The sequence below is a fragment of the Salvelinus fontinalis genome, chromosome 6 (genome assembly GCF_029448725.1).
Source record: "Salvelinus fontinalis isolate EN_2023a chromosome 6, ASM2944872v1, whole genome shotgun sequence".
Lineage (NCBI taxonomy): Eukaryota > Metazoa > Chordata > Actinopteri > Salmoniformes > Salmonidae > Salvelinus > Salvelinus fontinalis.
In genome coordinates, this window is record NC_074670.1 from 47,291,671 (window position 1) to 47,305,099 (window position 13,429).

Consider the following 13,429-nt stretch of genomic DNA (forward strand, 5'->3'; position numbering starts at 1 on the left):
ACACAATAGCATGATTTTTCAATTTGTAATACGATTGAAATTAGAGAGCCTAATTAGCACGCGGATGCACCACGGATCAGCTCTCTCTCTACTGTCTGGAAAAAAAGAAAAGTGGTTGGCATTATCATTTGATTTGTTGTTCATCGAGCTAATGAAAGTACTGTGTCAACCACATTAATACACCTATCTGCAGAATGGATGCCCCCATGCTCAATCTCCCTAAGAAGCTGCCGAGGCTTTGTAGCTGGCTCATTTAATTCTTATTTGATTGGATTCTGGGCTGAGGGTGACAGCACCTTGTCTCGTCATTAGTGTCCGTCGCTAGTTCGCTAGTTTGGCTCATCTGTTTTCACAAGGCCTAGCTGGCGGGGTGTTCTTAATGTTTTGTACACTCAGTCAGTGGTGGAAAAAGTACCCAAAAGTAAAGATACCTTAATAGAGAATGACTCAAGCACAAGTGAAAGCCACCAAGTAAAATACTACTTGAGTGTAAGTCTAAATGTATTTGGTTTTAAATATGTTTAAGTATCAAAAGTAAGTGTAGTCTCTAAAATATACTTAAGTATCTAAAGTAAAAGTATAAATCGTTTCACATTCCTTATATATCGGGGCGACAGGGTAGACTAGTGGTTAGAGCGTTGGGCTAGCAACCGAAAGGTTGCAAGTTTGAATCATCGAGCTGACAAGGTAAAAATCTGTTGTTCTGCCCCTGAAGAAGGCAGTTCCACTGTTCCTAGGCTGTCATTGAACATAAGAATTTGTTCTTAACTGACTTGCCTATTTAAATAAAGGTTAAATATTAAGCAAACCAGATGGCACCATTTTCTTATTTTTAAAATGTATGGATAGCTAGGGGCACACTCCAACATTCAGACATCATTTACAAATGAATAATTTGTGTTTAGTGAGTGCCAGATCAGAGGCAGTAGGGATGACCAGGGATTTTCTCTTGATAAGTGCGTGAATTGGACCATTTTCCTGTCCTGCTAAGCATTCAAAATGTAATGAGTACTTTTGGGTGTCAGGGAAAATGTATGGAGTAAAAAGTACATAATTTTCTTTAGGAATGTAGTGAAGTAAAAGTAGTCAACAACATCAATAGTACAGTAAAGTATAGATACCCCAAAAAACGACTTAAGTAGTACATTCAAGTATTTTTACTTAAGTACTTTACACCACTAAACTAAAACTCTCTTCTCTCCCGAGACTGCTCAGGTCAGAATGGCAGTTAATGTCTGGTTCTGAATTACATGTGGAAATTCAACTGCTTCAAATATCTGATTCGATAAAAGATTGGGCACTCAGACTGATAGGTGCTTCTGTAACCCGAGTAAACACCACTCATTGCACTGGCGCCATCGTAGCCTTGACCACAACATGTGTTCACCGATATCCCCTTATTTCAATCAAATTTGTTATTTTTTTCAAGACCTGAGGCACTTTTTCAGTTACATTCCTGATGCCCAAGAAGAAGAAAAAAACACTTAGTTTCCTAGAACATATGGAAATGAAAAAGGTTTATGAATGACCTCTTGGAGGATTACTGACAAAAGGATTTGACTGTAACCCTCTGCGGGGGTTAGCCGGGAACGCCAATGGGGATAGATACCATTTAGATCACATCTGTAGTTTCTCTGCTGTGTATCTGTATCGCTTCTCTCCCGAGCCTGCTCAAGTCAGAATGGCAGTTAATGTCTAGTTCTGAATTACAATTTCAACTGCTTCAAATATCTGATTCGATAAAAGATTTAAACAAACGCGGCGGAAAAACGAGCAAAGACTATCACTCTACATGGAATTAACCCATATGCTACGTGTTTACAATTGAAATGAGAGTGTTTAATTAAAACTGTAGCTAGAGATTTTGCAATATTGCTCGTCTAGCCTTGCTGAACAATTTATCTAATCCTCCACTTCCCTGTCCTCTCTCACCCTTTCCTTTCATTTTTCTTTCACTGTCTCTCTTTCTCCATTTCTCTCTCCCTTTACCCTCTCTCCACACCCTCTCCCTTTACCCTCTCTCCACACCCCCTCCCTCTCCCTTTACCCTCTCTCCACACCCCCTCCCTCTCCCTTTACCCTCTCTCCACACCCCCTCCCTCTCCCTCTCTTCGTGCCTCCTTTCCTCTCTCCACACCCCCTCCCTCTCCCTCTCTCCATGCCTCCTTTCCTCTCCACACCCCCTCCCTCTCCCTCTCTCCGTGCCTCCTTTCCTCTCTCCACACCCCCTCCCTCTCCCTCTTCCTCTCTCCGTGCCTCCTTTCCTCTCTCCACACCCCCTCCCTCTCCCTCTTCCTCTCTCCGTGCCTCCTTTCCTCTCTCCACACCCCCTCCCTCTCCCTCGTCCTCTCTCCGTGCCTCCTTTCCTCTCTCCAGTCAGCTGCTGTATGAATTTTACACCTGTATCCCTCCTGACAAGCTGCAGAAACAGAAGGTGTCCTCCATGACCGAGATCGTCAGCAGCAAACTCTTCGAAAAACAGGGTAAGACAAACCATGCTAGACAACTGACCAATGACTGACCTCTATGTTGACTACCATAGGAGCAGCCAACCAATTGCACACCTCATCTAGAAAGAGGTTAAAACTCGGCCTATTTGGGTAGATAGAGAAGGGTCTGCCCAATATCAGATGCAAGGTCATACAACCTTGACTATTATGAGACTATCCTACATCACCATTTAAACACACTACAACCCCACTTCACTCCCTCTCATTCCCTCCTCTCAGAATCTATTATGAAGGCCTTACTGGCCTGTAGTGGTGTGATAAGTGTCCAATCGACTCCCTAAGTGCCCCCCCCAGTCAGATTGATGGAAGACTCTCGGTGCTACTGTTCTCTAATTGGCTCCTGATAAGTGGTCCGCGCTGTCGCCACAACGCCAGACACAACTGACAGATTGCTATTGTTGTCATGGCTCCCCGCTCTGCTGTTTGTTTTTAAACTGATATCTGAATGAATATGTTAGAGAGAAAGAGAGAGAGACAGATCAGAAAGAGAGAGAAAGCAGATGGAGAGAGAGAGCCCAGCAGCACCAGAAGAGGCTTGTTGGCAGTTAGACATCTACCCCCCTCCCCTTCATCCCTGTAACACCTAACACCCCCATCCTCTCTCCTCCCTGCTTCTCACTCCCTGGCCCATCTTTGTCTCCGGGTGACGGATGATGTTGTAACTGGGGTGTGTGTGTGTGTGTGTTTGTGTGTTTGTTTTGTGGTGTGTGTGTGTGTTCCGTAGCCGGTTTGCCGTTGATGATTATCGATGTTGTTTTTGCTCGACGTTGCTGTGGGTGAGTCATCAGTCAGCCGTGGCCCGTAGCTGCCTGGTATAGTGGGTGACGGGGTGAGAGGAGCGGGTAGAGTAGCGGGGAGCTTGACATGGCGCGACACGGCTCGGCCTGGACACTCCTCCCATATTGATTATTGTGCCGTTGATTAATTCCCCCGGGGCCCCGGGCACCCTGCGGCCGATGGCCAACTGTCACTGTACCCAAAGTCACCAACCACCACACGCTGCATTAATACAGGGAGAGAGGAGAGAGGGAGTGGAGGGGAGAGAGGAAGAGGTGGAGGGAGAGATGGAAGGGAGGGGAGAGGGCGGGGGAGGAAGGGCGGGAGTGAGGGTAAGGGCAATGTAGAGAGTAGGGGGAGAGATTAAGGAAAATTGTTGAGAGAGAGAGAGAGATAGGATGACAGGGATAGTGGGGCAGATAGCGTGACAGGAGAGAGCGAGAGAGAGAGATTGACCTCTGCGTTTGTTAGCTGGATAGATACACAAAGTTCATGTATATATTACCAAGCCCTGGTCATTCGTCATACCATCAGCTGACCTTTGACTCTCTCTATGCCTGTCACCCTGCATAAGAACACAATACCAAGGTTCCCTGTTTGACTGCCTTGTTTAACTGTTTATTTATGAATTCATTCCATCTCAATCCAGAGAGTCAGCCCTAAATGAGGGCTGACTCTCATTTTAATTAAGATGTATTTGGCATTGTAAATGTGGGCCTGTTTGTGGCGGGAGCATTTAGGCCAGTGAAATATGCAGGAGGGAAAATTATACATTTATGCCAGCTAATGGCTTCTGGTCTGCTATCACTGCCTCCCAATACATATTTAATCTACCTGCCTGCCTCCCACCATTCACTGGGGAGACACTGAGTGACAGGGGAGAGATGGAATAGTGTGCGTGTGGTTCTGTATGAGTGTCTGTCCGGGGGATATATTTATGTGTATGTGATTTTGCAATATGTGTGTGTTTCTTGGGCTGGTTGTCTCTGTCCTAGGGTTGATGACACACAGTTGGACCGCAGGTAACATTTGAACAGATTGGATTTTTGCCCCTCTAGATTTATTTAACGTAAATTCCATGGATTAAGGAGCCTGCAGGCCGATACTGTACACACACACATATACACACACGCACACACACACGTGTTTCATAAGGGTTAATCTGGTTCTGGTTGCCCCATAATTAAATTACATTCACGAGAAGCATTACGGCACAATCTAGCCAAATTATTCTGACGTCAGACAATCACAGTGACAGATTGAGCACATCAATACTGGATGAGATGGTAGAAAAAAAACTGACAGCTTAGGGAAAAAGACAAATGAAATAACTAGTCTGTTTTTTATTTGTTTTCCTACTCATTCCCTAAAGTAGGCCAGAGGGTTCAATCTTCTAACTCCTCTATCTCTCTCTCTATTCTCTATCCATCCATTGCCAGCCCTCTGACCCTGCGCCAATACCTATAATCAACTACGCACCATATATGTATTTTATTCACAGCACCCCACTAAACAACACACCATTTTTTTTTAAATCGCCCACTAAAGAACAAATTCCCCAAGGTGATCAACATATGGTTTACAAAATTCATCAAACACTTCCGTTTTTTTGTAATTTTAGAATAGATAATTGTATAATTCTAGCATTCACTTTTTAATCCATTTCTTAATTTCCTGCACTAATGTGTTACCATTTACACACTGTATCACGTTTCTTTTGTCTTAGTACGCCTCTGTAGCATTTTTGTTGTTTGTAATTTAGCAGACGCACTAATCCAGAGCAATTTACAGTTAGTGCATTCATCTTGAGATAGCTAGGTGGTAGAACCACATAACACAGTCATAGTAAGTACATTTTTCCTCCGTAAAGTAGCCATCAGCAAGGTCAAACCCATTGGGGTGCCAGGACAGAAAAGAGACCAGAGGTGGCAAAACGGAATGCTCGGTTTGGGGAGTAGGGTTTGAGCATAGCCTAAAGGTCGGGAGGGGCAGTTCCTCTTGCTGCTCCGTAGGCAAGTACCGTGGTCTTGTAGTGGGTGCGAGCTTCGACTGGAAGCCAGTGGACTGTGTGGAGAGGAGTGGGGTTACATGGGAGAACTTGGGAAGGTTGAACACCAGGCGGGCTGCAGCGTTCTGGGGTTTGCAGGGGTTTGATGGCACAATGGGCGAGCCCAGCCAACAACGAGTTGCCATAGTCTGGACGGGAGATTACAAGCGCCTGGATTAGGACCTGTGCCACTTCCTGTGTGAGATAGCGTCGTACTTTACCTCCAGGAGCGAGTTACTGCTTTGATGTTTGCAGAGAACAACAGGGTGTTGTCCAGGGTCACACCAAGGTTCTTTGCACTCTGGGAGGGGGACACCGTGGAGTTGTCAACAGCGATGAAGATATCTTGGAGTGGGCAGGCCTTCCCCGGAAGGAAGAGCAGCTCCATCTTGTTGAGCTTGAGGTGATGGGCTGACATCCGAGCTGAGATGTTTGCCAGGTACGCAGAGATGCCCATCACCACCTGGGTGTCAGAAGGGGGGAAGGAGAAAAGTAGTTGAGTTTCATCCACATAGCAATGATAGGAGAGACCATGTGAGGATGTGACGAAGCCAAATGACTTGGTGTATAGAGAGAAGAGGAGAGGGACTAGCACCAAGCCCTGGGGGACACTAGTAGTGAGAGTATGTGATGCAGACACAGATCCTCTCCACCTCACCTGGTAGGAGCGGCCTGCCAGGTAGGATTCAATGCAAAAGTGTGCAGAGCCTGAGGCACCCAGCCCTGAGAGGGTGGAGAGGAGGAGCTGATGATTCACAGTATTGTAGGCAGCAGATAGATCTAGGAGGATAAGAACAGAGAGAGAGTCAGCTTTGGCAGTGTGGAGAGCCTCCGTGACACAGAGAAGAGCAGTCTCGGTTGAGTGACTCGTCTTGAAGCCTGACTGGTTAGGGTCAAGAAGATAGTTCTGAGAGAGATAGCGAGAGAGTTGGTCAGAGACAGCACGCTCAAGTGTTTTGGAAAGGAAAGAAAGAAATATTTCTGGTCTGTAATTTTTCACATCAGAGGAGTTGAGTGTTGAGGAGGAAAGTGACTCTGGCCATTATGAAGTCAGAGGGGACGCAGCAGGGCGCTGGCAGTGCACCTCCTTGCACAAAGGCGGAGGTAGCGGTCCTGCTGCTGGGTTGTTGCCCTCCTACAGCCTCCTCCACGTCTCCTGATGTACTGGCCTGTCTCCTGGTAGCGCCTCCATGCTCTGGACACTACGCTGACAGACACAGCAAACCTTTTTGCCACAGCTCGCATTGATGTGCCATCCTGGATGAACTGCACTACCTGAGCCACTTGTGTGGGTTGTAGACTCCGTCTCATGCTACCACTAGAGTGAGAGCACCGCCAGCATTCAAAAGTGACCAAAACATCAGCCAGGAAGCATAGGAACTGAGAAGTGGTATGTGGTCACCACCTGCAGAATCACTCCTTTTTTGGGGGTGTCTTGCTAATTGCCTATAATTTCCACCTTTTGTCTATTCCATTTGCACAACAGCATGTGAAATTTATTGTCAATCAGTGTTGCTTCCTAAGTGGACAGTTTAATTTCACAGAAGTGTGATTGACTTGGAGTTACATTGTGTTGTTTAAGTGTTCCCTTTATTTTTTTGAGCAGTGTATATATTTTTGTTGTTGTTAATCCCTGCCCCCGTCCCCGCAAGGGGCCTTTTGCCTTTAGGTAGGCCGCCATTGCAAATAAGAATTTGTTCTTAACTGACGTGCCTAGTTAAATAAAGGTGAAATAATATACACTGCTCAAAAAATAAAGGGAACACTAAAATAACACATCCTAGATCTGAATGAATGAAACATTCTTATTAAATACTTTTTTCTTTACAATGTTGAATGTGCTGACTACAAAATCACACAAAAATTATCAATGGAAATCAAATTTATCAACCAACGGAGGTCTGTATTTGGAGTCACACTCAAAATTAAAGTGAAAAACCACACTACAGGCTGATCCAACTTTGATGTAATGTCCTTAAAACAAGTCAAAATGAGGCTCAGTAGTGTGTGTGGCCTCCACGTGCCTGTATGACCTCCCTACAATGCCTGGGCATGCTCCTGATGAGGTGGTGGATGGTCTCCTGAGGGATCTCCTCCCAGACCTGGACTAAAGCATCCGTCAACTCCTGGACAGTCTGTGGTGCAACGTGGCGTTGGTGGATGGAGCGAGACATGATGTCCCAGATGTGCTCAATTGGATTCAGGTCTGGGGAACGGGCGGGCCAGTCCATAGCATCAATGCCTTCCTCTTGCAGGAACTGCTGACACACTCCAGCCACATGAGGTCTAGCATTGTCTTGCATTAGAAAGAACCCAGGGCCAACCGCACCAGCATATGGTCTCACAAGGAGTCTGAGGATCTCATCTCGGTACCTAATGGTAGTCAGGCTAGCTCTGGCGAGCACATGGAGGGCTGTGCGGCCCCCCAAAGAAATGCCACCCCACACCATGACTGACCCACCGCCAAACCGGTCATGCTGGAGGATGTTGCAGGCAGCAGAACGTTCTCCACGGCGTCTCCAGACTCTGTCACGTCTGTCACATGTGCTCAGTGTGAACCTGCTTTCATCTGTGAAGAGCACAGGGCGCCAGTGGCGAATTTGCCAATCTTGGTGTTCTCTGGCAAATGCCAAACGTCCTGCACAGTGTTGGGCTGTAAGCACAACCCCCACCTGTGGACGTCGGGCCCTCATACCACCCTCACGGAGTCTGTTTCTGACCATTTGAGCAGACACATGCACATTTGTGGCCTGCTGGAGGTCATTTTGCAGGGCTCTGGCAGTGCTCGTCCTGCTCCTCCTTGCACAAAGGCGGAGGTAGCGGTCCTGCTGCTGGGTTGTTGCCCTCCTACGGCCTCCTCCACATCTCCTGATGTACTGGCCTGTCTCCTGGTAGCGCCTCCATATTCTGGACACTACGCTGACAGACACAGCAAACCTTCTTGCCACAGCTCGCATTGATGTGCCATCCTGGATGAGCTGCACTACCTGAGCCACTTGTGTGGGTTGTAGACTCCGTCTCATGCTACCATTAGAGTGAAAGCACCGCCAGCATTCAAAAGTGACCAAAACATCCGCCAGGAAGCATAGGAACTGAGATGTGGTCTGTGGTCACCACCTGCAGAACCACTCCTTTATTGGGGGTGTCTTGCTAATTGCCTATAATTTCCACCTTTTGTCTATTCCATTTGCACAACAGCATGTGGAATTTATTGTCAATCAGTGTTGCTTCCTAAGTGGACAGTTTGATTTCACAGAAGTGTGATTGACTTGGAGTTACATTGTGTTGTTTAAGTGTTCCCTTTATTTTTTTGAGCAGTGTATGATGTTTAAGAACTTTGTAATTGTTGTACTGGAAATGTCAGAAAAGCTGCTAGCTATTGGCTAGCTCCGGTTAGCTGTTTACTAGCTCCGGTCAGTTGGTTGCTTGCTTCGTTTAGCTCTATGCTAGCTTGTTCAGTAATTTTCCAATAATTAGCATTAATGTAATTTGCAATTGTCTTGTCTTTCTATTAACTCTTCTTACACTGTGTGAATTTATTTTGAGCATGGGTATAAAGTAACTTCTAATGAGTTATACCAGTCTTTAAAGGCTTTCGTGTTTTAGAGTGTCTTATGGGGCTATAGTGGGCAACAGTGAACTACATAATTATAACCTAAACAGGAGAATTCAAGTTAAGAGTAAATGTGTTCGGGGTATAAATGTAAAGAATTTTAGGATGTGAATTGGATTGGAATTTAATATTTGTTATGTGTAAATTTATGTATTTTTGATATGTTTATGAAATAATATGTCAGGGATTTATGAGACAAATTATTAAATACCCTTAAAAAAATACAATGAAAAGACAGAAAAAGACGATTTGCACTGTTGAATAAAATAATTGAGAGAACCTTTGAAAGAGAAGCCACATACATTTTGTGTGCGTGCCCCGGATTAAGCCATGAGTTCTAATTATTTATGCAAGGGGCTCTGTGGCTAAAGAAAATAAATCATTAGAAAAAGGGCATCCCTAGCTTAAATTACTCAGAGATCTGTCCATTTGTTCGTACAGATGCTTTGTGGGATTTGTACAATAGCTCAATCCAGGAAATACATTAAAACACTTGACCTGAGTGAATAAAATGTTGCATTACTGTTACTGTACTATGCGAAAAGCCAATACTTTGGCAGTGATTTTGTAATCCACATTCAAGAGTGATACTGGGCGGAAGGTCCACATTCCAATGGGTCCTTATCTTTCTTTTTAAGTAGGGTGATTGTAGCCAAACATAGTGACTGGGTAGTTCATTTTTCTCTCGAGCTGCTGTGAGCGTCATAGGCTTTAGTCATTTGGGACAAAAGCGTCTTTAAAATTCCCCTGGGAATCCATCATTACCAGGAGATTTTCTATTTTATAGATTACCGATGGCCTCCAACAATTCACCTGGGGAAATGTTTCTTATTCGTATTCGCTGGTTCACTTCTAATTGGTCAAATGGCCTTATTAAGGAAATTCTCTAGACTCTCCTTTGAACTTTTGTTTTCAGATTGATCCACTTTGTGATAAAATGTTTGAAAGACTGTGTTGATTTCAGAAGGACCCATTGTTATGTTGCCATCTGGGGTTTGAATGCTGTGGATGGTATGTTCCTCCTTCAAGCATTTTCCCTGCACTTTCCCTTGCTTTCCCTTGTTACTTGGATTTTAGGTCAGCAATCTCTGCAGATCAGGTGTTTATTGTGTCATATTCAAGCTTCACAGTGTCCATCTGTTGAAAGGTGTTAGCATTTCTATCTAAACTGTGTCTTTCTAAGTCGCCGATTTTCTGTTCTAGTATTTCTAGTTCTTTATGGGTCTTCTTTTTCTTATGTGAAGAGTAAGACATGATATAACCTCTTATATGGTCCTGTGTGGCTCAGTTGGTAGAGCATGGCGCTTGCAACACCAGGGTTGAGGGTTCAATTCCCACGGGGGGACCAGGGTTCAATTCCCACGGGGGGACCAGGATGAATATGTATGAACTTTCCAATTTGTAAGTCGCTCTGGATAAGAGCGTCTGCTAAATGACGTAAATGTAAATGTAAATATATGCTTTCAGAGCTTCCCAGACAACAGTTGGGTATATTTCATTATGTACATTTATTTCCCAAAACACGTCTATCTGTGTTTTGAGATATGAGTGAGGTAAACTCCTTATCGCCAACTAAAATTGTGTTGAATTGCCATGTCTGTCACGTTCGTTATAGCGATGAGACCAAAGCGCAGCGTGATTTGAATACATCTTCTTTAATGAAGAAAGTACAAAAACAACAAAACGAATGTGAAGCTATATAATAATAGTGCTGACACAGGCAACTAACCATAGACAATCACCCACGAAATACTCAAGGAACATGGCTGCCTAAATATGGTTCCCAATCAGAGACAATAATAAACAGATGCCTCTAATTGAGAACCAATCTAGGCAACCATAGACATACAAAACACCTAGACTAGTAACAACCCCATAAACATACAAAAACCCTAGACACGACAAAAAACATATATCACCCTTGTCACACCCTGACCTAACCAACAATAATAAAGAAAACAAAGAATACTAAGGTCAGGGCGTGACAGTGTCTTTGCGATTGACAAAGTAGGTTTGAGCTTTAACGTGAACGACAATGGGCTACGGCCCATAATTATTCTAAGAAGGTATTTACTTACATTAAGAAACATAGTAAAGTAACGAATGGTTTGCAATAAAAAAAGTAAAGTCTTGAATATGAGTTGTGGACATGCGAGTAACAGAGTATTCTCTTTCAGTTGGATGTTTATATCTCCACAGTGCCTATAGACCCATCTGATGTTTATTACTGTAGACATGTTAGGAAGAGGATATAGTTTAGTTGATGACTTGTCTAGAGTTGCATCCCGCAGACATACTATTTTTAAACAACAAATCTACGAGACAGCAATGATGATTTTCAGTGAATGATCATTCCTGTCTTTGTGAAATGATCTATAAAGATGAGCGTTGTTAATTGAGATTGAGAACAGAATTCTTCTACTTGTAGAATATGAAGTGGATTGAGAGGAAGGATAATAGTAGTTTACATACAGATTATGGCATTGTAAACAAGCACATTTCTGGCACCCAAGTGTTACAATACTTTATGCCTTGACTGACTGGGGTTATGGAACACATGCATGTTGACCTGCCATGACTATACACTGTATAGTCGTGGCAGTGTACAAAACATTAGGAACACCTTCCTAATTTCGAGTTGCAGTCTCAATTTGTCGGGGCATGGACTCTACAAGGTGTCGAAAGCGTTCCACAGGGATGTGCTCAGTAGCCCCGAGATTGCCAAACAGCTTCCACAGGACTGCCACTGCAGAAGAAACATCAGAACATTTGTTGTAGGCGGAACGGATCGGAGTAGGATTCTATTGCGTTGACACATAAGACTCACCCAGTTCTCTACACAGACCGGTGCGGCATAACCAATCAGACCTGCAGTAGGCCTATATGCAAATAGACCATTGCCATAATGGATCTGGGCCATTTACATTGAACTGGACTGTATTTACAGCATGAGCGGTCTTGAGTAGATGCGCTTGTTTTGAGATCACAGCGAACATTTTGTTCATATCCTTTACTAGTTAGTGTCACGTTCTGACCTTAGTTCCTTTGTTATGTCTTTATTTTAGTTTGGTCAGGGCGTGAGTTGGGGTGGGCATTTTATGTTGTTTTTCTATGTTTTGTTCTGTTGGTAGATTTCTATGTGTTGGGCCTAGTAGGGTTCTCAATCAGAGGCAGGTGTCAGTCGTTGTCTCTGATTGGGAGCCATATTTAGGTATCCTGTTTTTCATTGTGTTTTTGTGGGTGATTACTTTCTGTTCTGTGTTTTGTTTCACCGTACAGGAGTGTTCGTTTGTCGTTTTATTGTTTTTGTTCAGTGTTCATTATTCGTATTAAAACAATATGGACACTTACCACGCTGCGCATTGGTCCTCCTCTTCTTCCAACCACGACAAGCGTTACAGTTAGTGAGTTATTATCCCAGTTATAGATCATTTGTAGTCAGCAATAAGGGAGTGATTGCTTCCTACAAAAGCACAAAACTTGTACATTTCTAGACATCTTTGAAAAGCAAGTCAGGTAAAGAGCTTTTTTTGTCTTAAGGGGGTAGTGTTGTATTTTGAGGCAGGCTAGAATAAGCTAAGTAGCCAATAGGCAGAGGGTAGCATCATTTGTCTGATTCTCTGTAATAATGGTATGGGAATAATAATGCATTTTATTTTGTAAAGGGGCTTCTTGCATCGAACAACACAACATTTTCAGTCACCTCCTTGTCTGAGTGAATAGAGATTAATGTCAAGTCATGCGTGTTCTTTTCAAAGTCTCATGGAATGTAGGCCTACATTGAACACCACACACTGGCTGCTACTGTAGGCTGAATGATAGAACAGCTATTTCCTTTTCAGCCTGGGAAATTAGAAATTTAGTGTTTTCCTGGGACCCAAGCTCATGAAAACATGACCTCTTTTGGTGGTCCTAAGTGAATATTGGTTGTGGGGGCCCCACCACCTTGCGGACAAAATATTTCAGTGGCACCCCTCTTAAAAGCAGAGCAAAAAATATACTTTTGAAGTTAATTTCCTGCAATTCCACACACTTTGCAATGACTTATGCCATGTTAATATATCTAAGTGAGAGTGACTAACTAAATCAATGTGGGGCCCCTGGAGGTCAGGGCCCCTGGACACATGACCTGCTTGCCCAGTCGGTATTCATCCGTGATAACTACAAGTTTAGATAGCTGGCTAGAATAACTTAACAATCTAAAAGGTGTTCGCTGACATGGTTAATTGAGTGGCTGTCAGTGACTAACATAATACACTACATGGCCAAAAGTATGTGGACACCTACTTTTGTATATAGAGTCTAAGAGAAAAACTGTTGATGCAAAACCACATTTCCAGATTGCACCTTGTGTATTCTACTATTCTACAGGAACTGTGTGATCTTTGAAGCTCAGTTGGTAGAGCATGGTGCTTGTAATGCCAGGGTAGTGGGTTTGACTCCCAGTCAAACGTATAACACTTGTACGTATAACACCTTAGC

General features: G+C 43.9%; 1 protein-coding gene across 1 annotated transcript in view; it reads left to right on the forward strand.

The window, feature by feature from the left end:
- LOC129857949 (dedicator of cytokinesis protein 2-like) overlaps positions 1-13,429 on the forward strand; it is a 165,304-nt gene that overhangs the window by 37,459 nt on the left and 114,416 nt on the right. Inside the window, exon 24 of the mRNA XM_055926665.1 lies at positions 2,377-2,483. Within this exon, the coding sequence (XP_055782640.1) occupies positions 2,377-2,483 (107 nt within the window). The remainder of the gene's footprint in view (positions 1-2,376; positions 2,484-13,429) is intronic.